This window comes from Diceros bicornis, chromosome 35 (assembly GCF_020826845.1).
Source record: "Diceros bicornis minor isolate mBicDic1 chromosome 35, mDicBic1.mat.cur, whole genome shotgun sequence".
Lineage (NCBI taxonomy): Eukaryota > Metazoa > Chordata > Mammalia > Perissodactyla > Rhinocerotidae > Diceros > Diceros bicornis.
The window spans coordinates 28,798,904-28,823,110 of NC_080774.1; the positions used below are offsets into that span (position 1 = coordinate 28,798,904).

At 59.8% G+C, this 24,207-nt stretch overlaps 1 protein-coding gene across 1 annotated transcript; it reads right to left on the bottom strand.

The window, feature by feature from the left end:
- Positions 1–2,478: 2,478 nt before the first annotated feature.
- On the bottom strand, positions 2,479–24,207 carry GGT1 (gamma-glutamyltransferase 1). Its single transcript, XM_058531947.1, has 15 exons — positions 23,702–24,207; positions 22,334–22,562; positions 13,825–13,998; positions 13,111–13,275; positions 12,431–12,561; positions 12,192–12,278; positions 9,146–9,338; positions 8,602–8,759; positions 7,470–7,619; positions 6,857–6,993; positions 3,969–4,156; positions 3,637–3,764; positions 3,428–3,540; positions 3,241–3,354; positions 2,479–2,896 (listed from the first exon to the last, which is right to left on the bottom strand). Exons 4-15 carry the CDS (start codon positions 13,269–13,271, stop codon positions 2,750–2,752), a joined length of 1,707 nt encoding a protein of 568 aa, XP_058387930.1. The 5' UTR covers positions 13,272–13,275; positions 13,825–13,998; positions 22,334–22,562; positions 23,702–24,207; the 3' UTR covers positions 2,479–2,749.

The following is a 24,207-nucleotide window of genomic DNA, read 5'->3' on the forward strand; positions in this document are numbered from 1 at the left end:
TCCCACAGGTGCCCAGGGCTACCCCATCCACTCGTGCTTGAGGACTTGGCGCCTGCTGCCCCCAAGGGAGTGGGGGTGCAGGGCTCCCAGGGTCCCCATGGCCACTCCTGGGTTCCCAGCAAAGCCAAGGTAGCAGGGCTCAGGCCGGCAGGGTCCCCTCCCCGGATCAGGCTCAGAGGGGCGAGGGTACCAGGATGGAGCCTTGACCCAGCCCTCTTGGCGTGGCCCAGCAGCAGCTCGTCTCACCATCCCCAGAGCCAGAGGATACTGGGGGTCTCTGGAGCTAAACAGGTCAGAGACAGAGGTAGGGGGACTCAAGGTGAGTCACTCAGAACCTTGGTTCAATTCCCAGCTCAGACTCAGCCTGGCCTGAGGGCAGGGGAGTAGGGTGACCTGGGGGCTTCCCAGTCTGCTTAAGGGGCAGGCTGACTCAAGAGCACCAGAAGCCTGGGACTGCAAGACTCTTTGTGTGGGGAGTGCAGACAGGGCGTGCGTCCAGCCCTTGGCACCCAGCGCCCACCGGACCATCCACCCCTGAGGCCTGCTGTCCTGGAAATGCCATTGTGGGCCTCCGGGGAGTGAGGCTGCCCTTCCGTCTGCGCGTCTGCCCCTCCCTGGCTGTGTCTGCTTCCCTGTGTCCATCTGTGCTGCTCCTGTTACGGCAGTGCCTCCTCTCCTAGGGAGACTGTCCTGGGCCCTGCCCTGCTCAGGCCTCAGGATGCCCAACTGGGAGGCAGCTGGGGGAGCGGGGATCCACTGAGGCACCCTCTTGACCAGACTCAGCACAGGCACAGGGTGCAGGGTCCGCAGGCTGAACCCCACACAGTGCCCTCAGCCTCGGACACTCTTGCCACTTCCTTCCCAGTTGAGCATTACCCTCCCCATGTCTCTTTACACCTCCTGGTACAGCAGAGAAATCGAGGTGCAGGTGGTCAGCCTGCACTGGAGAGGCTGCTGGGGGGGTGTCTCCCCTAGGCCACTTCCCACCACTGCCTCATGGGGTGGAGGGGGCTTCTGGCACGTCCCCCCCGCCCCCACCCGCCCCCCACGCCGCAGTGACATTGCTCAACCAGAAACCAAAGTGCATTCCTGAGCCAGGGCCAGCCCACCCACTGGGAGACAGGGACAGTGGGGTCGGCAGAGTTGGGGGTGGGACATCCCCCCCTCTCCCCAGCCATTGTGGTCAGGCAGAGGCCAAGATACAGGGACTGCTGGAGCAAAGGCCCAGGAAAGGAATAGCCATCACAATGGCCTGGCCAGAGATGTGACAGAGGAGGCCCAGCCAGGAAGGGCCCTGAATGTCCTTGTCCAGGGAGTGAGGGTCAGGAGATGATGGGGAGGAAAGAGAAGGGAAACCAATTCCCCAGCACCCAGGGGTGTCCTCAGCTGAGACCCATGGGGCCTAAGGAACCAGGTGCACCCTGCCCACCTTCCGGGGCCCAGGGAGCCTCAGGGCCAGCCCCCACCTCCACCAGGAACAAGGCCCACCCCTCAGGCCTCAGTTTCTCCCCTGAAAATGGACCATGGCCTTTTCTCTGGGGCCAAAATGAGGGCTAAGGAGTGACCTGCATACCCCACTAGCCCAGCCTCCATCCTCTCCCCCGGGGACCCCAGAGATGCCACCCTCCAGGGCTCAGGGCTCAGACCGGGGGGGGGGCGCACTCTCTGCAGGCCAAAACCCCATCTCCCTGTGTGCACTTTGGAAGCCCCAGGTTTTCCTGCCTCATGAAAGAGAGCCCAGACCTGGCCTCTCCTGGCCCCTGTGCCCCTGCCTTCAGGGGCCCCACTTGTGCTCACTGCTCAGCAGAGAGATCTGGCTGTTGGGCTGTGATCCCTCTCCCCTGCCCGCCTCCCCCAACCTTTCCCAGCGCCCTCCTCAGGCACTACAGCTGTGTGTAAAGGACAACTTAGCAGACCCCGAGGGGGACTTCCTTCGGTGGAGGAAGCAGGATGCTGTGTTGGGCAGTCCCTTTGGGACCCGCCCTCTCTGGGCTGAGCTCCCGGTTGCCTGCCGGCCCCAGCCCTGACCCTCTGGGATCTGGGAACCTCTTCCAGTTCTCTGTTCCCTGAGAACTGGGCCTCCTTCTGGAGCTGAACACAGCTTGGGTTTCACTCTGGGTTTGTGTTGGAAAGCCCCCAGGGCCTGGCTCTGACTAACATGTTTCGCTCCAGCCTCTTGCCCAATCGCACTCCTCAGACTCAGCTTCACCTCCGTGTGTCTTGGGCAGGGTGAGCTGGGACACCCACTGGACTGAGAAGGTATGGGCATTCCCAGCATCGGTGGGCCGCTCTCTGCCCAAGCAAATGCCAGGGCCATTGCGCCCCCTGGTGGCCAACACTAGGAAGTGCGGCTGGCCAGCCCAGGGAGGGACGGCCTGGCCCCTGGTCCTGGGGCTCAGAGTGAAAAAAAAAAACAGTGCTTGGCATGGGCCTGCCCTGCGTGTCCCCCCCACCCCACCGGCCGGGCTCTGGTGAAAATGCTGAGGCTAGCTCCAGGGCCTGAGGTGTGAAGACCTCTGACTCCCGTCTGCATCCTTCCCTGTTGGACGACTCTATCTCACACACAGGATGCTGAGGTCCAGGGAATCGGGAGCCAGCTGGCAAAATGGCCAAGAGCCTGGCGCTGTGGCCCTCGTTTATTGCACTGCTTTGCCACTCACAGGGGAAGCAAGTCCCCCAGAGTCCCACTCCCAGCCCTGGTGGGCATCTCATCCCTGGGTTGCCAGTCAGCCTCGCCCATCCTGAGTACTCAGTAGCCAGCAGGCTCCCCGCCTTTCCTGGAGTCTGAGGCAGCTGCCCAGCCACTGGCCGTGTGGACGATGGCCTGCACCACAGCGATGAAGGTGGAAGTGACCTCTGTGTAGTGACGCCGGGTCTTCAGGGCTGCAACCACTGCCTGGGGGTAGGAGGGGAGAGAGAGGCCTCAGTGGGGCCCCAGATGCCATCTGAACCACACCTGTGTGGTCATGGGCTTCATAGACCCAGACAGTGCCATTTCCGGCCAAGTGACCAGAAAGAGCAAGTTGGGGGCAGCTGGGCCTATTGAGTCTCTTCGAGCAGATGGCCTGGCTCTCACTCCAGGGGAACTCAAGATGGCCCAGGCCACGGGCACGAGGGTCATCTATCCCAGGCAGAGGACACCAGCCATCGTCTACTCTGTGATGACTCAGGAAATCCAGGCCCCCATCCCAGGACACCTTGTGGCCCCCCACTGTGACTTGGTTTCCCCACCCGCCCCACCTCATCAATGTCCTTCTCCAGCGTTGTGGTGTTGGGCAGAAGCTGGTTGTGCAGCCGGGGCTCCTCCACTGCCCGCTTCACGTCATAGCCGAACCACAGGCTGTGGATAATGGCCTAGGGGTGGTGGTGGGGATGGGGTCAGCATGGCCTGGGGCAGGGGCTGGGGGGACAGAAGGGTGGCACATACCAGCGCAGTGGCCGTGGTGATCTGCGTGCCCCCAGCAGCACCCACCACCATGCGGACCTGGCCATCCCGGCCTACAATGATCGCCGGGCACATGGATGAGAGTGGCTGCTTCCCTGTGGCCGGCAGGCGGGCAAAAAGGGACAGAGATGATGGTCAGCTGCCTGCCCGAGACACCAGCCCCCACCCCTCCCAAGCCCCCCACCCCACACCTGGCTCGATGAAGTTGGCCGGTGAGGGGGGCACCCCAAACTCGTTGATGATGTTGGGGGAGCTGAAATCATCCATCTCGTCATTGAACAGGATCCCGCTGACCGGTGATTGCACCTTGGAACCGAAGCTACAGACGGGCTGGGTCAGTCAGCTTTGACCGCCTGGCCCCCACCCACCCACCAAAGCTCCAACTTGACCCCCATGATAAGCTCGGGGCAAGCGCTCTACTAAGGTGGGGCCTCAGTTTCCCATCACGAAAGGGGTTGATGGAGCCCCCTTCTAGGACAGGCAGGAAGCCCTTGGCCCACCCAGGCCACCTGGCAGCCCCTACTAGAGGTTGATGGTGCTGGTGGCCGACACGGCACTGCCGTCCTCCGCGACCACGGACAGGTGGGCGGTACCCCCGTCGTCCGGCGCGTAGAACTCAGGCTCGTAGTAGGAGGTCGGGTGAGTGGTGTCGTCAGAGATCCGGGCCCGGAGCTGGGCGGCAAAGAACTCGGAGCTCATGTTGTGGATCACCTGCCAAGACCCCAGAGCTGGCCTGAGGAGGTGGGGGTGCAGGGAGGGGGCACAGGCTTGTGCGAGCAGCTCTCAGGAAGCCCCCAGTCACACCTCTGACCACAACTCTCCTATACCCTAAATCTCACGTGGCCCATCTGACCCCCTCTCTCAACCCCTGTCTCTGTTGCACTCCAGCAACTCTGAATGTCTGTCTCTCTGTCCCTCAAGCCTCACTCTCGCTGCATTCAATCATTCATTCATTCAGTGAGCTTATAGTGTGTGCCCAGCACGGGGGGATCCACAGGGAACCAACACAGTTCTCCGCCCTCACATCAGAGAAGACAAAGGCAGGCAGGGATGTGCTGGAAAGAACAAGCCAGCTAACGGGGATGGAGAGGGACGGATGAGGGTGAAATGGTCAGGGAGGGCTTCTCAGAGGAGACGACATCTGAAGTGAGCCCTGAATGAGGCCTGGATGGCAAATGCAAAGGCCCTGAGGCAGGCCTGTGAGGACAGGCAGGCAGTGAATGGGGTTAGGAAGAGAGGAGGTTGAAGATGCTGGAAGGGCCACTCCCATAGGTCCTCATAGGCCCCATAAAGACTTTGGCTTTTGCTCTGAACCACACGGGCTTGGGGTAGAGGTGTGAGCAGGCCAGTGGGTGTTTTCACAGGATGCTTCTGGTGGCCATGTGGGGAATAGAGTGGAACCCAGTTGGGAGGTTATGACCTTGACCAGGGGAGAGATGATGGTGGCTTGCCCAGGTAGGAGAGAAAGAGGAGTGGATGGTCCCGGAGTCTTCAGTCCAGAGTGGCTGTTAACTGGGGAGGTGAAATTGCGGAACAGGCAGTGCTGGGGACAGTCGGGAACTTGAATCTGGACAGGTGCCCTTTGGACACCAAAGAGCTGGCTCAGGTGGGTGGGGGACCCATGTGTGTGGAGTTCACAGGCACGGGTGGGCTGAGGGATAGACGCGGAGATGCCGGCCTCGGGTGGCTGCTTAAAGCCATAGCCTGGACAGGGTCCCCAGGGAGGCGAGGGCAGACAGAGGAGAGGACAGGCAGAGAGAGAGGAGAGGAGGGAGGCACCGGTGAGGAAGAGCCTCGGGGGCCGAGCAAAGGAAATGCCTCCAGAAGTTTCCAGCAACACCCCACGGATTAACTGACTAATCCAAAGCGAAAACGTTCTGCCTGAATCTACTTCCAAGGAAACAGAAAGTGAAGTCCAGGATGTGAGACATTCTGGAGACAACAGCCCTGGGCTTTAAAAACCAACACAACAGCCGGCGGGCCTCTTGTAGGTTAGGAGCCTGGAGATTCCTAACAGCAACTGTAAGGTGTGAGCTCTGTGGGCGCTGGTCCTAAAAGACACCGGGACCCTTGGGGACACTCCAACACAGGCGTCTGAAGGTCATGTGGCCTCGATGTCAGTGTGTGGAAGTCCTCACTCTTAGGCGATACAATCTGAAGTACTGTATCTGTGACTTACTGTCCCCTGACTCAGGGGACAACATGGAGATGGAGAGAGAGATGGAGCGAGACAGGGGAGAGGAAGGAAATGTGGCAAAATGTCCACAACTTCACAAAACACAAAGTTGAGGCAAGAAGGAGGAGGTAGCGAATTGTGTGAGACGCTGCTGAGAGGGGCCCGAAGGGGAAATTGAGGCTGGATGTGGGGGTGGGGGGATCTGGCAGCGTGGGTGTGGAGTGAGGAAGGGCAGAGCCCGACAGGAGGGGGCTCCAGAGAGGACGGAGCCAGCCAAGTTTGCTCTGAGGGTGAGCCGAGGAATGGGGCAGCAGCTGGAGGGTTCTGGAGCGACAGCAGCATGCACCTCTCTCGGGAATGATCCATCAAAAAGGGCAGAATGGTAACCCAAGAGGCAGAGCGGCGTTGTAGGAAGGGCATGCTGAGTCAGTGAGGGGTGAACAGAAGGGCTGGCCTGAGCCGGGAGGGAGGACAGAGTGGGTGCGGGGCAGTGGCTTTTGTCACTTCAGGGACACAAGACACCAGATCACTGGCTGCAGTGACGAGTAGTGGGTACAAAATTGTCTTCAGGTAGAAGAGACCCTGGAGGGCAGAGGGGCTGCTGGATAGCTGAGGCCCCGCTTGGGAGGCACAGGTCAGTGTGGGGCCTCTGCAGGTCTACCCCAGGATGTGGGTATCCATGTAGGTAAGGAGGGACGTGATGGGGGTCGCAGTGGGGGCCCACGCTGGAGCTGGGGCACCTGGCAGTGAGTGGATTGGGCGGTGCAGGGTCTGGGTGGGGATCTGGGAAGCGTTAGCTCCTGGGTGTGACCAGGGGGCAGGTGGCTGAGGCCTCTGCCTCCCTGGAATGCTGGTCCTCTCCCCCTCATCCATCTTCCTCATCACTCCTGAGGGCTGCCACATCCCCGTGTGTTCCTCACCTCAGCACTGACAACTCCAGAACCCTCTAGGCCAAATGCACAGCATGTGCAAAGGCCCTGAGGTGGGAGTGTGACCTGAGCAGGGGTGGGGGCACTAATAACTCATTACCAAGTCTGTCACTCTGTGAGTAAAATGAGGCAGAGGCCAGGACTCGGGGTCACCAGTCCATCCAAGCACATAGTAGGACTGACACCAAAGTTGGTGGTGGGAATGGATTAATAAAGCATGCATGAGGCTGGGGTGGCCCTAGGGAGCTCTCCTGGCACCTCCATGGCAGGCCCCCTACCCATCTGGGGCCAGCCCCTGCCCCTCACCTCAGTCACATCAACGAACTTGGGGTCCCCAAGCAGGGTCCTCTTGGCATAGGCGAACCGGAAGGCCTCCACGATGCGGTGATAGGTCAGGCCCTTCTTCTCAGGTGTCTCCACGCTCTCCGGGGAGAAGTTGTACCCTGGTTGGACAGAGCCGGGCGCACGTTGGCAGCTCCAGGGCCCTTGGGACATCCCAGCTCGGCCAAGACAGCTGGGTGCCCTGGGGTGGGCTCACACCTCCCTGAACCCTGGCCCACCTTGAGAAGGGTGACATTTAATAATCAACAGCAGTGGCCACTTAGGAGGCAGGTAAGGGTGGAACAAGGCAAGGGCCTGGGCGTCACATGTCCAGCCAGAAGGCTATCCAGTCCATGCGGTCACAGATGAGGGCTTAGATTTACCAGAAGTGCTCTCTGGACCTGCCCCTGGCCGTGAACTTCCAGCACTGGGTGCCTGGGGCAGGCCAGATCCTCACCCCTGAACTTGTGCAAAGGCTGATCTCACCCCCAGGGACACCGCTCGCACCTCTCTCCCTCCCAACCACTCCTCCTCCAGCCCCTGAGTGCCGCCCCTCACTCCGCACTGCCCCCTGCAGGGCCACGGTGGGACAGCTCACCTTTGAGGATGTTGAGGATGAGGGCCAGCACGGGCCCACTGAGCGGGGCACTGGGCATATAGAGCTGGGCGTCCCCAAGGCTGATGCTCAGTGGGTCCTCGATCAGCTCTGCACGGTAGTTGTTCAGGTCCTCGGCTGTCACAATGCCCCCTGCAATGGGACAGCGACTCAGTGGGGGGTGGGGAGGGTGGACGCGGGGATGGGGCTGCACTACCGGGGGGCCGCGGCCATCAAGCTGAGAGCCCTGCCCATCCTGGAAGGACCCACCCCTCTGCCTCCCCACCGGCCCCCCAGCCTCTCTGTCCTCCCCGACAGTGCCATGTCCCCACGGCCAGGCCCAGGTCAGCCACCCTCAACCTGCTTGCCCTGCTGGCATCCCAGTTTGCCATCCCTCTTGGTGGCCAGAGGGTCTTCTCTAAGTGGAAAATATCTGCTTCCATCTCCCCCCTCTCAGCCCCCTCCTCCCGTGACTAATGGGTGGGTGGAGGGAGGCTCGTAATTCTCCTGGGAAACGGTTCCAGACAGACGAGGTATTTACAGGCTAATTTCTGGCGTCAATGTGCTGATCACCCTCCTCCCTGATACATCGACAAAAAATAACATATGAAGCAGGCCTCAGCTCGGGGATGGAGAGGCAGCATTGGGCTCTCAGGCCCGAATCCATCAGAATCTGTCCCACAACATCTCGACCGCAGGACTCTGCATGCAGCCCCTCTAATGCCTCCTCACCAAGTCCACCCTCATCCCCTGTGACTCTCCCAGAGAATTAAAACCCTCTCTCTGGGCCTTAGCTTGTTCCCTCTGCCAGGAATGCCCTTCCTCTCTCTGCCTACAAAGTCCAACCTCATCTGTAGCTTAAGCATCACCTCCTCCAGGAAGTCCTCCCAGGTCTGCACTTTAGTGCTTCCCCAGCCCCAGCTCCTGCCTATGCCTGCATTTACCTTCCGGGGTCTTTGTCTCCTGCATGGTCTCTCTCGGCTTTGAACTAACCAGGAGCTGTGGATCCATGTGGCCTGTCACTGACTGCAACACAGCTATGACCCTCCTCTGCCAGGTGCTTCCTCAGGGCGCGGTGCCCAGCCCAGGCAGGACTGGAGGACCTCCTCCCAGGCCCCCGGGGTCACCTGCTCACCAGTCTCCTGGATGTCCTTGACAATCTGGGCTGTGAGGCTCCCGTTGTAGAAGGCCTTGGCACCCTCAAAGGCCAGCGTCTCGTATGTGTCAGCCAGCTTCGACATAGTCACTGTGTCCCCCTCCTGCAGCACCTTCCCATTCCGGCAGAACACCTCGCTGGGGCAAAGGGGCTCCCGTGAGGCAGACAGGTGGGGCGGGCTCAGCCGGACCACCTCCACCCACCCCCCAATACAAGGAGATGAGAACAAGGGGCACTTGGCACCTGTCCACAGGTGAATGGCCCTGTCACTCACGGCTCATCTTCCCGGTGTCCGGCCCATGCCTTCTAGAGTCCCCTGCCACTCAGGACACACAAGCCAGGACCCCATGCACCAGGCTCAGAATGTGTCCCCACACAGGTGGGAAGGGGTTTGTGTCTTCTCAGCCCGTCTCTATCAACACAGGTTCCTGAAAGCGCTCCGCCAGCCACTCATGGCCTGCAGGGACCTCGGCCGTGTCTGCCCAGCCTGTGCCCCAGGGCAGGCCGGCGCCCACAGACTTACCACAGCGCGGGGTGCCGCTCAATGGCAGCCTGACTTCTCTCCAGGGCTGCTGCCAAGGCCCTCCCCACAGGGAAGCCCTGGCGGGCCAGCTGGATGCTAGGCTGGAAGAGGCGGGCCCAGGGCAGCCTCCCGTGCCGCTGGTGTGCCAGCTCATAGCCTCGGATCTCACCAGGAACCGCCACTGACAGCCCCCCTGCAGAGGGAGAGGGACATGGTTAGTGGCTCCAGGCAGGGGATATCAGGAGGGATGCTGTCTTGGGCAGCACCCCAGGCACAGTCCCCAGATGGGACCAAGAAGACTCAGGAAAGAAAGGGAGTTTTGAGGTCACATCTGGACTCCGCAGGCAGGAGTGCGGATCAGCTGGGGATGTCTGACACGGGCACAGGAGGCAAAGGCGGGAGTGCGCGCTGGGTTCTGCTGTCCCAGGACCAGACATCTGTGTCTGCAGGTGCCACCATGTCTGAAATCCCGTGCCAAGCTCACAGTTGCACAACGAGACTGTGGGGAAACTCGACCTCTGCCATCTCTGAGTTTGAGCCTCCCAGGCCCAAGGCCTCTCATCCCATAAGACTCAAGGGCTCCACCAGAACCTGCCCAAGTCCCCAGTGCAGGCCAGGCCACTCTCAACGCTGGGCTGGTCCCAAGGCAAGGGCCCCCCTTCCTCCTTTCTACTGTCCCAGAACCTCAAATACCAGCCCTATCCCCTCTCTGGGCATCAGTTTCCCCATCTGACAATAAAAAGTTTTGTCTTCCAGCTCTCACCTTCAAGGAGCCCACGACTCCACTGGAAACAGAGCCCTGGGCCTGACTCCCCACGGCGCCCGCTCCCAGGCACCCTCCTGTTTCCCCGGGATGAGCGGGGCCGTTTTGGCTGCGCCCAGGCTTGGCAGATAAGGCTCAGGAGCTGCCTCTTCCGCCCCAAAGTCAGGCATGAGGCTCTGAGAGCCAGGCTGTGATGACTCCTGCACATCTGCACGTCTCAGAAGGTCTGACACCAGCACACAACTCCTCCCATCTTAAATAAACGCTGCCCTGGCCTCGGGCCAATCAAGCTCTCTACCACTCTGCTCGCCAAGGTCACCAGTGACCCCCACGCCTCCAGGCCAGGATCCCTCTCAACTTCATCTTCCCTGACCCAACACTCTCTCCTCCCAGGCCACCTCTATGTCACGCCCACCTGGCTCTCCTCATGTCTCCTCTCCTCTGTCCACACTCACTCTCTTGGTGACCTCCTCCAGATCAGAGCTTCAGGTTCCATTTATGTGCTGAAGACTTCCAAATTTACCCTCTGGCCTGGCATGCTCCCCTCCTGTTGGCCAGATCTGAGGATGCACCCACCCACTTGAAAAAGGCATCCCAAGCTTAACACACCTAAAACCCAACTCCTGACTGTCACCCAAACCCACTCTCCCGCAGTCTTGCTGGTCTCTGTTAGGGGCCACCCTGTCCTTCTAGGTGCAGACCTAAAACCCGGGGGTCATCCAGGGCCCCCAGCATTTGTGTCACACCCAAACCATAAGCAAATCCGAGGCTCCACCTTCCAAATGAGTTAGGAACCAGCCACCCACCACCACTCTCCTGACAGATGACCTGACAGGCAGGCGGCTTGCTCCCTGACCCTTCTGCAACAGCCCAAGGTGCCCTGCCAGACATAGGCCAGGTGCATCCCTCCCACTCAAACACTCCAGGGGACCCCACTACCTCTTTCAGACAAGAGGCAGGGTCTTCATGATGACCCACAAGGTCCGACATGACCTGGGCCATTCCATCCGACCCCAGGTCACTCATCGCAGCCTCACTGGCTCCCACAGAGCTCTGTCCCTGCCCTTCCTGCCTGGGTCACTCGCTCTTCCCCCAGATACCTGCACGGCTCCCCCCACCCCACCCCTGCCTCTGGGTCTTTGCTCAGGCGCCCCTCCCTGCCCAGGCCACCCTTGGTAAACCCGCATGCTCTCCAGCCCTTCCCGCCTCTGCCTTCCCGGCAGCATGCGGCACTCGTGTCTGCTCAGCCTCTCTCTTCTCCACCCAGAATGTCAGCCTGACCGGTCCCCGGATTTCATCTGTTGCCTTTATTCTGTACATCAGCTTGGGGAACAGCCCCTGACACTGTAGAAGGTGCCTAATAAGTCCTAGTTAAATAAATGAATTCCAAGCATTCGTAAGATGCTAAGTGTATAAGATTCCAGCAATCTCACGCTCTGAGTGATTTCATTTCTACACATTCTGAGTTCCCCAGCAAGTATAAAAATTCAAAGACTCTGTAGGTTGGAGCAGACTCCAAAGGGGCTGCTCACAGGGCCCCACCCAGAGCCCTGGCCTGAAGGGCAGAGCCTGCAGTGGGGGATCAGACCTGCTATGGCCTCTGCGCCCGGCCCCTGCTCCCCTCCAACCTCTTATCCTGCCATCCATTTGGGGGTCTTGGAGCAGTGCCCCCTAGTGGCCACTGGCTTTCCTTCAGCTGCCTGGGGAGCTGGGAGCCTCCTCTCTGCTAAAGGCCAGGTTAGAGAAGAGAGACTCTGCCCCGTACTCCAGAGAGCTATCCCACAAATGAACAAATGAATGAATGACTTGAATGTCTGTTTAGACAGCCTGGGTTCAATCCCAGCTTCAACACCGTCCAGCTGTGTGATATCAGCTGGTTTGCATGACCTCTCTAGGCCTCAGCGTCCCCACCTATAAAACAGGAATCAACACAGTGCTCCTGCCATCAAGGATACAGGGAGGATTCAAGGGGCTCATTGGTGAAAAGGGCTGAGCAGAGGGCTGGTCCCAGTGACCCCAGTATGTGCAAGCTGTTGTAATAATTACTAACACTAGGTGGCCCTGGAGGGGCCTGAGCAGAAATAACAGAAGGTCCATCCCTTTATTCTCCATGATGATGGTCTTGACCATTCATTATGGGAGGGTGTTATGGGATCAGGAAGGGATGGGAGGAGTGGGCATCAGCAACTGCCAGAGCTGTCCCTGGCCGCGGACAGGGGTGTGCTCATGCCTTCCCAGGGGCCCATCCCAGCTCTGCATCCATGCCCTGAGCTTATACCTCACCTTCCTGTGACTGCTCCGAGCTGTTGAACATGCTGGCATAGGCCAGCCCAGGGGCCACCTCTCGGGCATTGATGATCTCAGCTTTTTCTGGAAGGAGAAGAGGTGGGCAGGCCAGATCAACACCAACCCCTCCCCCTGCAGGAGCCCAGGGCCCACCCAGCTGTGCTTGCCCCCAGCCCAAGTCCAGCCCGGGACGACCCACCCTGGCCGTTCCCTTCCCGCTCCCTGTGGGCACTCACGTGTGGTGCTGTCGTAGATGGTGAAGAACAGGCCGCCCCCAATGCCCATGCTGTGGGCGTTCATGAGCCCCACGCACAGCAGGGCCGCGATGGCGGCGTCCACCGCTGAGCCGCCCTCCTGCAGCACATCCCTGCCCATGGCATGTGGGGGGAAGTGAGAATCTGTGGGGTCCCCACCCCACATACACACCCTGTCCACAGGAGGATGGAAGAGGAGTTCTCAGGAGTTTTTGTTTTTTAAATGTAACTCTCAAACTGATGGGCTTATATTTTTCTTGTTCTCAAGCAAACAGATGTATATGACTTTTATAACTGAAAAAACAGTTGTTACTTTTTATTAATAACATTTTTTCTGTTTAAGTCTTGAAGTGGGAACTGATCTTTGTATATAATATGAGATAGGAGTCTAAAACAGCATCAAACAGCAAAGGTTATCCAAAGAGATGACACCTTTAGAACTGAGAAAAGGGGTCCAGCTGGGGACGGGGAGACCTGCACCCTGCTCTCACGGTCAGTGTCCCCTTCTCCACTGACCAGAGGCTGATGAGAAGGTCCAAGGAAAGGACACCTCTTGTCCAGACAGCCTGTTTATAGGTGGGGAAACTGAGTCACAGAGGAGCAGAAGTACGGCCCAGGTCGTCTTATGGTGGCTGTCCTGCAGGGCCTGTGTCCCCACTCACCTCCCGATCTCCGAGCACTGCTTGGCGTCCGCGGCCACGGCTGCCCTGGAGTACACATGGGTGGGTTGCCCGGAGGAGGGCAGCCAGAGGCAGAGGCCGATGATGAGGAGCACCAGGGCCACAGCAGCCAGCAGGGCCAGCACCATGTACCGCTTCCTCATGGCTCTGTGGGCACAAGGCGGGAGCAGGTGACCGCCACCAGCCTGGCCTTGGGCACATCCTGACCCCTACCCCCATAGGGCACAGCCCAAAGTCAAGCCTCAGAAATCTGTCCGTGTCTCCTTCCAGCCCAGAACACATGCAGCCTGCCCAACCTTCCAGCCTTTGCACGGGCCATTCCCTCCGCCAGAAGCTCCTCGCCCCATCTCTGCCCTCCTCAATCCTCCCTGCTTATCCTCTGGCCCTATCCTGGTAAGGACCCCATCTCCAGCAGGGATCCCTCCCAGGAGCCCCCAGATTTCGTACGTCCCTGCAGAAGCCTTGCCTGTCTTCTACAGTGGCTGAGCCCTCTACTGCCAAGCAAAGAGCGCCATGAGGGGCAAGCTTGGCCTGAGTCCTTCTGTGTCCCCCACCTCAGCCCAGAGCCCAGCACTGTACATGGGTCCCCCAGAGTGGCCTGCCACAGAGTGTGGGATTCAGCATCCATGGTGCCCTCAAGAGGGGGCAGTCTCCTCCTGAAATCGTCAGATCAGCCGCCACGGGGCAGGGGCGTACCTTCCTCAGCAGATGGGAGCCGGAGCCTTGCCTGGGGAGGTGGCCACAACAGCTGGGAGAGCTTCGCTGAAACGGCCAGTGAAATAACTGGGGTCTCCCTCACGTTCTGCAGGAGACTGTGGCCACAGAATCTGCTCCAGAGAGATGCCCCGACCACGCAGCCTCCTCGTTCTCCTGAAAATCCAGAGGGTGTCCCTGAAGCCAACTGGGCCCGGCTCTCCCTGGGGAGCTCTGTGAGGTTTCTCTGCCTCCAGATGAACTCTGGAGATGAAGAGGAGGCCGTCAGCTGCTCACATGTTGGTATGCATTCTCCCAGCCTTTCTCCCAGGCACAACCAAGAGGGTCTGCACAGAGCAAGGAAGGAACAGCGGGGGCACTCCTGCACAAGGCCGGGCTTCGGTGGCAAGCATATCATGTGACGAAGGGGTGAAGCCCACGTGTGTGCAGCGTGCAGAGGAGCCAGCCTGCTCCGTCTGGGCCTGGACTCACCCCTCCCTGCTTGCTGTGGGGCCTCGGGCAAGTCACTGACCGTCTGTCCAGTGGGAGTGTCAGAGGCGCCCCGCTCGGGGGTGTTGCGAAGATTAAGTAGATTGGAAGGTATGAAGTGCTAGGAAATTGCTGACTACACTGGGCCATGCCGGGGAACGCCCTGGAGGCCTGCGCGTGGCGGAGGGAAGCTGGTCAGCCTCCTGCTCGCTGTTTATTTCCCTGTTGACTTCCTTCCAGGATGTGCAGGGAAGGACAGCAGTGACCCTTGGGGTCCCTGTGGCGGTGGCAGCAGGCGAGGGGTATGACCCCAACAGGGAAGGAGAGGTGTGTGGCAGAAGCGGGGGTCCCCCTCTCCCAGACTCAGTACCCTCCAAAAGGCAGATGTCTGCTGTTGAGCCCCGGCTGGGACCTTTCTGGCTCCCTCTGTCCCTTTTCAGAGTGTCTGAACTCCCGGGGCCAGACACGGTGTCCCAGAAATGGGCTAGGAATGGAGTCCCACCCACATGTGGGGGGCACACAGATGCCAACATGGAAGGGCTTTCTCCTCCTGGGCTCAGCGGGTGATCATGCAGCAGACCACTACCCCACATCTCCAGTAGGATCCAAGCCAGCCCCTCCTCTCCCCCTTGACCACCTTGACCGAATCCAGGCACCACCATTTCCGGCTGGACTCCTGCACAGCCCCCTCCCTGCTCTCCCTCCTGCCAGCATGGCATCGCCTGCTCTTCAGTCCTCCGAAAAGCAGACAGAAGGCTCCCTCCGAGGTGCCAACCAGGCCCTGCCCCCCACCACTGCCCCTGGGGACAGTCCGTGCCCTCCGTCCCCTGCCAGGCCTGACAGCCCTCGGGGCACACCCTGGGCCCTGGCAGGGAGGCTGGGTCAAGGTTAAGAGTTCCTGATGGACACAGCTATGCTGGGAGATCTGAGGGACCACAGGAGCCGGGCTGGTAACATATGGCGTCTGTTCCGGACACAGAACTTTCCCGTCACATGCAGTGGGGGGCAGGGCAGACAGAATGGGGGCCAGTGACCTCCTCCCCAGCATAGACGCAGCCACATTTGCCAAGGAGCCACCACAGTCCTGTCCACTGGGCAAGGGCACACTAGCACCTTGGGGGCATGGTCTCATTTCTCCCAGGCTTGGGGCTGTCTGCTGATCCCCTCTTCAGGGCCCTCTTCTCTTCCCTTAGGCCCCTGGGGTAAGCCAGCCATGACCTCCTGAGGTCTGGGCTCCAGCCCACCCTGTCCATCCATCTGTCTGTCCATCCATCCACCCAAGGGCCCAAGTGGGCTCTCCGAGGGGCAGGGGGCACCCGGCAAGGCCAGGAAGAGTGAGGAGGGGGTGGGCAGCACTGACCCTCATCCCCTCCGCCCTGGGCAGGGCAGCATGGAGGCCTGGCCCAGCCCCCCGCAGGCAGACGTCCCCAGCCCTGCGGAAGACACCCTGCTGGGAGACTGGGCTTCCATTTCCCACCCCCCACCGCACAGTTTTTCTCAAAGACTCACTAAAACAATGTCCAAGCCCAGAGGCCTGGCTCTCACCCAAATCAGTGTCAAGAGGGGAAACCGAGGCCAGAGAATGGGTAGGGCTCAGCACTTGGCCTCCAACCCCGGCCCCCACTCCTCATGACCCTGGTGGGCTTACCTGAGACCGGCGGGTAGCAGGGGCCCAGGAGAGCCCCTGTTCCTCAGAAGACAGCTCTGGGCTGGGGCACTGGCCGGGGAGGAAGAGGCAGATTTGTCTGCCTGGGAAAGTCTCAGCCACAGTGCCGGCTGGGGCCCCCACTCTGAGGAGCCGCCCCAGAGCCACGCCTGCGGCCCCTGCAGAGCTCCTCAGGGGGCCTCAGAACTAGGACTGGGATCTGGGGGTGGGGACCTCCAAGGAGGAGCAGAGGCAAGAAAGGGGCAGGAGGAACTCACGTGCTCACCTAGTCCCAGGGGGGTGAGAGGCCTGCAGGGGGTGTCTGAGGAGGGTAGGGAGCAGGCAGTCCTCTAGGACAGGTCCAGTCTGGCAGGGAGGCCGGCCAGAGGCTGACGTCACGGCAGCATGGAGGTGCCGTGACTCGGCCTGTCACCAGGTGACTAAAGTTCACGCAGCCCTGGGAGGGCCCTGGGCAGGAGGTGGGAGGTGCCATGACAGCAGTGACCCTTGGGGTCTCCAGGGCAGTGGCAGCAGGCAAGGGGTGTGGCCCCAATGGGAAAGGAGAGGTGTGCTGACAGAGGCAGGTGGGACCCCTCTCCCGGACTCAGTTCCCTCCAAAGAGTGGAGTCCGCCAGCAAGCCCCGCCAGGCGAGCCCCAGGCTAGGTCCTCACTAGCTTGCCCTGTTCCTGTTCAGAGCATCTGAATCCCAGGGCCAGGCAGTGTCCCGGAGATAGCTCCTGAGGCAGTGGAGCAGGGGAGACAAGAGCACCAGACCAGAACCCGGATCTGAGTGGCCTCACCTCACCCCACAGCCAGATGCCAAAGATGCTTCGCTGGAACACAGCCTGGGACCTTGCATCCAGACTGGTTCCACCGCCTATCCAGGAACATTAGCTCCCCAGGCCCAAGGAACCACCTGAACAGCCTGGAAAGGCAGGGCCCAGAGAGGGCCAGAGCTGGTCCAAAGTCACACAGCCCAGCAGTGCAGGCCTGGCCACCCTGGATCTGCCCCCAAGTTGCTGCAGCCCTGACCAGCCCACCAAGGAGGCCTCAAGTCAGGAGCAGCTGCAGGCCCAGCCCAAGGGAACTTAGACACTGTTCCCCGCTCCCCCTTGGCCTTTTATCTGCCAAGGACAAGGAATCTCTCCTCATCATGGCTCCCTCTGCTTCTCCCTGGCCAGCTCTGTCTAGGCCACCCGGGAGTCCCTGCAGCCCCCATCCGTGACCCCTAATCCACAACCACCCTGCAACGCCGCACTATCTGATAGATAGAAGGAGACATAGAGGCTGACCAGATATTGCTGCCCGCCCTGGGTCATGCAGCTGGGACAGGTGTTATCCTGTCGCCCACTGCCCTTGAGCAGGCTTAGGATGAAACCCACCAAACGCACTCCTATGAAATCCTAAATGGCCCCAGTATGGGGGTGCTATGATGGAGCTCTCTCCCTGGACATTGCCCCCCGATACCCCTGCAGACCAAGGTGACTGGGAAGATGAACAGCGCAGGAGCCAGGGACTGGCAGGGGATTTGGGCCTGCCTGAGTGGCTGCTTGGCAGGGCAGTCGGCTGGGAGGGGTCTGCAGTGGAGAGCCACAGGGCTCTGTCCCTAGCCTGAGCCTGCTCTGCCGTTTTCTCCCTGCCTGGGATGGCGAGAGACACAGCGGTATCAGCAGCAGCATGAGGACTGAAGGACTGTCTGAGTGGTCAGAGCATGGCCCAGACTCCACAGGAGACCCCAACAGGAAAAATTTGGGCAGGGACAAGTTAGAAGACGGAGAGCCGCCTGTGATGGGACACGAGCGAAGTCTAGAAGCAGCTGCAAGTTCCAGGGAGAGGAGACAGGAGGGAAGGTGTCTCGTCAAAGGCCCTGTCAACAGAGAGGCATGACGTACAGAACAAAGAAGGCCCTTCCTCACATGTTGAGTGGGTCACATCCTGTCCCGGTCAGCCCCCAACCCCCTATATGCAGAGAGGGGACCTGGGGGTAGTGGGTCTGCCCAGCAAAGGTCACTCCAGGAAAGGCTGCAGGAGTGGGGGCTGGAGGTCTTCTCCAGACCCCACGGCTCCTGTCCTACGCACAAAAGATGGTGAGCTCCCTGTCCCCAGGAATGTGCAAGCCTCACCGACCAGAGATACTGACTCTGCCATCAGCACCACTCCCTCCCAACACACACACCCCCAAGCTGAATTTAGGGCCAGTGGAGCAGGCTCCCAGGATGCAGCAGAGAGGGGAGTATAAGAAGGCAATGACAGAGCAGCCAGCCTGGAGTTTCTCTATTAATCCTCCAACCCAGCTGTCAGCTGTGTCACCACTGCCCCAGAGCCACAGGGGTGAAACCCGGGCCCAGCCCCAAACCCATTCACAGACAGGAAACGGAGGCTTAGGTAGAAGCAACTGAGCCAAGGTCAGCTGGCCCCAGGAGGCACATGGACCGGCAGGTGAGCCTGGGACCCACTCCGGCCCTATCACTGGCAGCCCACAGCGAGGAGTCACTCCCCTGGGCATGAGAACACAGCTCTCCGCGCCCTGCCCACACCCCTGGATGGGAAGCTTACCAATACCCAGCCCCAGAGTTGAGATTTGTCTCCCTCACTGCCTACCTTGGTGGCATAGGGTTGAAAATTAGAAAAAGGACCAAGACTTGATAACCACTACCTGCCGGAAACCTGTCAAAATAGCCATACATGCCTGTGATGACCACAGGGTGGCAGGCGCCCCCTAGAGTTGTGCAATGACTCCTTGCACAACCAACCCTGCTCCAGCCGCACCACAGCCACAACCAGAACGCCAGAGCGGCAAGCATGGCCTGAGGACACAGCGCCGTAGCCCCCATCACAGCTCCAGCTCCACTCCAGACCTGACGCCCCAGCAACTCTCCCCAGCCTAGGCTCCCAGATCCACCTGGGCCTCAGTTTCTCCATGCTGCACTCCTTCCTCTTACATCCAAGAAGTCCACCTCTGGGTGCTGTAGCTTCTTCAGAGAAGTCAGGCGGCTCCACCCGGTCCTCCTCCACCCATCCCACACCTGTGGCAGAGTGAGCCAGAAGGCAGCCTCAAACTCACTTACCAGACAAAAAACAGAAGCACCCAGCTCAGGTGCGGTCAGACAAAGAACCTAAGACTCTGCCCATCTGTGCAACCTCTCTGCAGGATCCATCCACATGAGCCCCACCCCCGTCACCCTGAAGGGCAGCTCACTCCCATTACACAGGTGCATAAACTGAGTCTCGAGCAGAAGAGAGATTCCTCCAGAGCAGGCTAGCACTTGGCAGAGCTGGGGCTGGAACCCAGGCCTCCAGAAGCTCCCTGAGCTTCCCCCACCTACAATGTCCAGCAGCTCAGAGAGGGTAAGCTGCACTTGGGGTCACACAGCACTGTGGTGCAGACAGACACCCATAGGGCCTACCTGGCTCCTGGGTTGGTCCTCTTGCTAATCTCCAGCACAGAGCCCGAGTCCCCAGTGCCCAGCTGTGACCCAGCTCCTCCCCTCCCTCCCCCTGCTGGCCTGGGCTGGGGAGAGGCTTTAAAGGCACAGGAACCTTTCCAGGTGGAAAGATGGCTGGCTCCTGGTCCTGACCCTGGGGCTGTGTGACCTGGGACAGCTGTGGGCCTCTCTGAGCCCAGTGAGGTCCCAAACCCTGAATGAGAAACCTGAGCTTTGCGGGCCTCAGTGGGGCTGAATGAGGCTGGGTTTCAGGGACAAGCAAGTCAGACCAAGGGTCCCCTAGGAGGAGGTGGACTCTCCCTACTTAGGATGTCCAGAGAGCGGTCACACAGCGCTGGGCGCAGCCAGATGCCTGCCCCCTTGTGGGGTGGGATGCAAGCATCTGAGGCCCCACCAGGCCCGAGGAGCCTAAGACCCTCTCCATGACTCCAGGGTAGGGGACGCCCCTCCAAACATACCCACTCCTTGCCCCTCGGGCTGCAGTAGCGTGACTATAGGCTATAGCTCCAAGGACCGTGGTCACCTGGACTGAAGGGAGTCACATGACCCAGGGGAGCCCTTCCTCATCCCCCAGCTTTCTGGGGTCATGAGCAGGCAGGCTGATGGAGGACACAAGACAGTGGGGGCGGGGGATGGAGCTGTCGGCTCATGCCCCCACCTGCTCCAGCCCATCAAATGAGATGGAGCGGGTGCCCCCACAGGGCTGGCAGACTCACGCCTACCTGTGCCTCTGAGGTCCACACATGGCAGAATTGCTACCACTAGCATGGCCCTGGTTTAAACTCATTCATTCATCATTCATCACTCATTGATACATTTATTCATCGCCCCCCCCATCCAATCCTGGCCTGTCCAGATTCTTCTCTCAAGGAGCTCCCAGCAGGATTGGAGATGGGCTAGTATGGTCAGCCAAGGAGGAGGAGGAGCCCAGGGCCCAGAGAAAGAGGCAGACACCGTGAGGGGGGTTTGGGAATCAGGGCAGAGCTGCGACTGGATTGGCAAGGACATGCCAGGCGGGGGGAACCACTTGAGCCTGGAGGCCAGGCACTGGAGGCATCTCTGGGAGCAGTGAGGGCACAAGAGAGAGTCTTGACTTCCCTGGGCCCTTCCTGAACCCTAAAGCATCAAAGCCGGAAACGGAAGTGGCTGAACTCAGATCTCGAAGGCCAGGCCAGCGCATCTGGACTTTGAGAGTCCGAGGAGGCTGGTGAATGTGTCACCTGGCTGGGTAACCCATTAACCTTGGCTCACTCATTAAGATCCTGGTGGGTGACCATTAGCTCCTCAGCTGGTTCCGTTCCGGGAGCCAGGCAGAGGGCAGGGGCTGTGGGAAGAAGGGAGTGTTGATGGGGGTGCTGGCTGGGGGCTGGTCAAGCTGGGCTCTCTGTGTCCTTGTTCCTTTAGGAGATTTCCTGGGCCGGGCTGGCCTCCAGCTGGGGGCAGCTGCCAAGGCAGCATGGAGGGCGCCACCCCACCATCCCATTGCCTTTCATCTCCTAATCACACCTCCTGTGCTGGCACCAGCCACCTAGAGTGCCTCGGGGGCCTTGGCCAGACAGGAGGCTCAAGGTGCTGGTCCAGTGGGTGGGGGTGGTTGGGCACCTGGCCCATCTCCCCTCTGAGAAATGGGCCAGTAGTGGCCTCCAAGGCCCTTCCTGTTCTGACAGGCTCAGTCTGCCCCATCTCTGTGCCTGGGAAAACAAGGCACTGGCGGGGCAAGAAGGATGCTCCCGGCACAGGAAACCGCAGCCTGAGAGAGGCAGGGACTTGCCCAAAGCCACTCAGCAGGACAGTGACCCATGACACGGGGAAGGCGCTACAAACCACTTCTTGCAGTGCCATCTCACTGCAGCCTCAGTCATGCAACGCCCTGCTGTCAGGTCCTGGGAGCACCTGTGCCTGAGCCCAAGAAGTGCCAAGTGAGCCTTATACCCTGTGGGGGCCACGGCTGGGAGAGACACAACATCCCAAAATGCAGTCGTGAGTCTCACAGTGAGTGAGCCAGACAGGCTGGTCCTGATGCAAGCAGCACCTGACCCATCCTCCAGAACTGCCAGGAGAGGGTCTCAGGGCCCACTGGGAGCCAGGAAACCTGATATCAGCCAGGATATTCACTGTCCCCTGGTATCTACACCAAAGAGACATTTGGTAAACTGGCTAAACAAAAGTGACTTGGAATCCAAGCATTGGAGCATCTTTTTTTTTTTTTTTTTTTAAAGATTTTATTTATTTATTTTTTTCCCCCAAAGCCCCAGCAGATAGTTGTATGTCATAGCTGCACATCCCTCTAGTTGCTGTATGTGGGATGCGGCCTCAGCATGGCCGGAGAAGCGGTGCGTCGGTGCACGCCTGGGATCCGAACCCAGGCCGCCAGCAGCGGAGCGTGTGCACCCAACCGCTAAGCCACCGGGCCGGCCCCGCATTGGAGCATCTTAATCAACTTAAGGATCACAGAATCTCAAACGTTTGGTCTCTGATCTCCCATCTCTAGCACCCCAGAAAGGTCAGCTTGCACACCTGCCCTGATGGGGAGCTCAGTACCTCTAAAGACAGTGAGACCATGATTGGTTGGCAAGTTCCTCCCAACTTCAGGCTCCAATTTGCCTCCTTGGAATGTCTTCTGCAGGCTGCGAGAGTCGGCCTGCTTCAGGTGCGCCTGGCCTCGCATCTTGCCCGCTGTCTTGAGGCCACAGAGCAGAGGAGCAGGGGCTACCCCAGACCCTTTGGCTACCTGGCCACAGCCTCTCAAAGCCATGCACATCCCACTGAAGGGACAGAAGGAAGACTCCAGCTTGGTGAAGGGGCTGGTATTGCTCCGTGGTGGTGGAGGTGAGCTCTGGACAACTGCAGGCCGGGCAGAGCCCCCGTGGCCCCAGGGCCTGGCCAATGCCCCCTGGTGCCATTTGCAGTGTTCACCATTTCAGCACCCACCTTTGATGCGAGGCCAGAGGCTGAAGCGTGGCCACGTGCGTGGGCCTCCAGAGATGTCAGCTCGTTAATACCTGGGAACATCCAGCACCTGGTGGACCAAGTCCAGCTCCCAAACTCAGAGGCAGGACGGCAGCACGGCCAAGGGCATGGGCTCTAGAGTCTCTAGGTTCAACTTTGACCCCAGCCACAGATGTCCCAGGGTCTTCTCTTCCTGCCCTCAGATTTCCATCTGGAGAACAGGGACAATTAAAACAATTGTTGGAGGGATTCACTGAGACAGCCATGCGCAGACTGCAGTGAGCCCCGGTACCTCCATGGCTCTGACACCCAGGCCTTCAGCCACCTCTGTCCCTGCCTGATGCTCAGAGCTTAGAACTCATAAGTGCCCCTCTCCTGACCACCCTGTCCTCCCTGCCCACAGACCCTGCACAGGTAGCATTTATCACATCACCTTGTAATTATCTCTGGTGTCTGGGAGCTCCGGGGAGTAGGGGAGGAAGGCTGAGTCTCGTCCATGCCCCAGCCCCACCCCTGCGCCTGGCCTGGTCACTGGGAGAGCTGACGCACCCTTGTCTCCACAGCCACAGGGTCGCATGCCCAAGCCCGTCTGTCTACCCCACACAAGCCCGCCCCCAACCCCCTGACCTTGCACAAGCTAAGCGGATCTGTGGTTTCACAGAGGCCAAAACTGCCCAACACTTTCCATGCACGCCCTGCTGGGCCCACCCGGGCTTCCAGGAGCCCCACCCCACCACTTCTTTCGTGGCGTCTCCTTGGCTCCGTGGCCTCCTTCACCTCTTCAAGCTGGACTCACCAGCTGGGTCCTGCTGAAACATCCTGCCAGCTCATGTTTCACACGCCTCAGGTCGACATGCCCAAACCTGGGCTAAGCAACGACCCTCCCCAGACCTCCACCGGCCACATTAGCCAGAGTCTGGCCCTGAGCAGCCGCCCCTGCCTCCTCACTGGCCCCATTCAGCTGCACTTTCACACCCCGTCCCCGCAGCACCTGACCCCAGCCCCTCAAGACCCCACTCTCACCTGGCAACTCCTCCTCATGGGTCCCCAGGCCACCAGTTACCCCACTGCAGCCCCAGTGCTCAGCCTGCAAATCTGAGCGTGTCCCTCCCCCACCGAAAAACTCTTCAAAGGCCCCCTTTGCCCTCCAGATAAATTCCTGCTGTTCTGGGGCCCTGCCCCTTCCTCTGTGCAGTTCACGTGCCGCTCTCCCGCTGGGACTGCATGCTAGTGCTCCTCCTTCAGACCCCAGCCTCAATGCCACCTCCTCCGAAAGAACTCCTCCGCCTCCCCGTCAGGTGACTTCCTCAGTTCCCACAGTGCCTGGGGGCCCCCATCACAGCTCCCCACCTCTGTGCGGTAGCTGGTCCACCTCCTGTATCTGTCTGAGTCTCCGCAAGGCCCAATGGTCATCAGTGAATGGACGAATGATGGCTGTCAGGGGGCGGGGTGGACACAGTACGAAGCTACTGAAGATTCAATGGTAAAAAGAGCTTGCACACGTCCAACACCACTGTGTGCCTGACTCTTTCCTTGCTGTGTCTAATCCTAAGATATTTGCCAGATGGACATTTGATTTTCCCCATTTTACAAATGAGGAAACTGAGGTTTGCAGAAACTACTAGTAGTACTGGGTTGAATAGTGTCCTCCCAAGTTCATATCCACCCGGGAGCTCTGAATGTGACCTCATTTGGAAATAGAGTCTTCGTAGACGTCATCAGTTAAAATATCATACTGGATTGTGGGGTCCCTAAATCCAATAACCAGTGTCCTTATAAGAAGGCAACGGGAAGAGAGATGCACAGACACAGGGGAGAAGCCCATATTACCAGGGAGGCAGAGACGGGAGTGATGC

What these genes read in the sequence shown, in the direction of transcription:
- GGT1 (XM_058531947.1), bottom strand. Translation starts at nt 13,271, where the DNA reads ATGAGGAAGCGGTACATGGTGCTGGCCCTGCTGGCTGCTGTGGCCCTG. An exon ending in GAGCGGCACCCCGCGCTGTG is followed by an intron (nt 8,760 to 9,145) that starts GTAAGTCTGTGG and finishes CCTTTGCCCCAG; the next exon opens with CGAGGTGTTCTGCCGGAATG. An exon ending in GGCCAACTTCATCGAGCCAG is followed by an intron (nt 3,541 to 3,636) that starts GTGTGGGGTGGG and finishes TGCCGGCCACAG; the next exon opens with GGAAGCAGCCACTCTCATCC.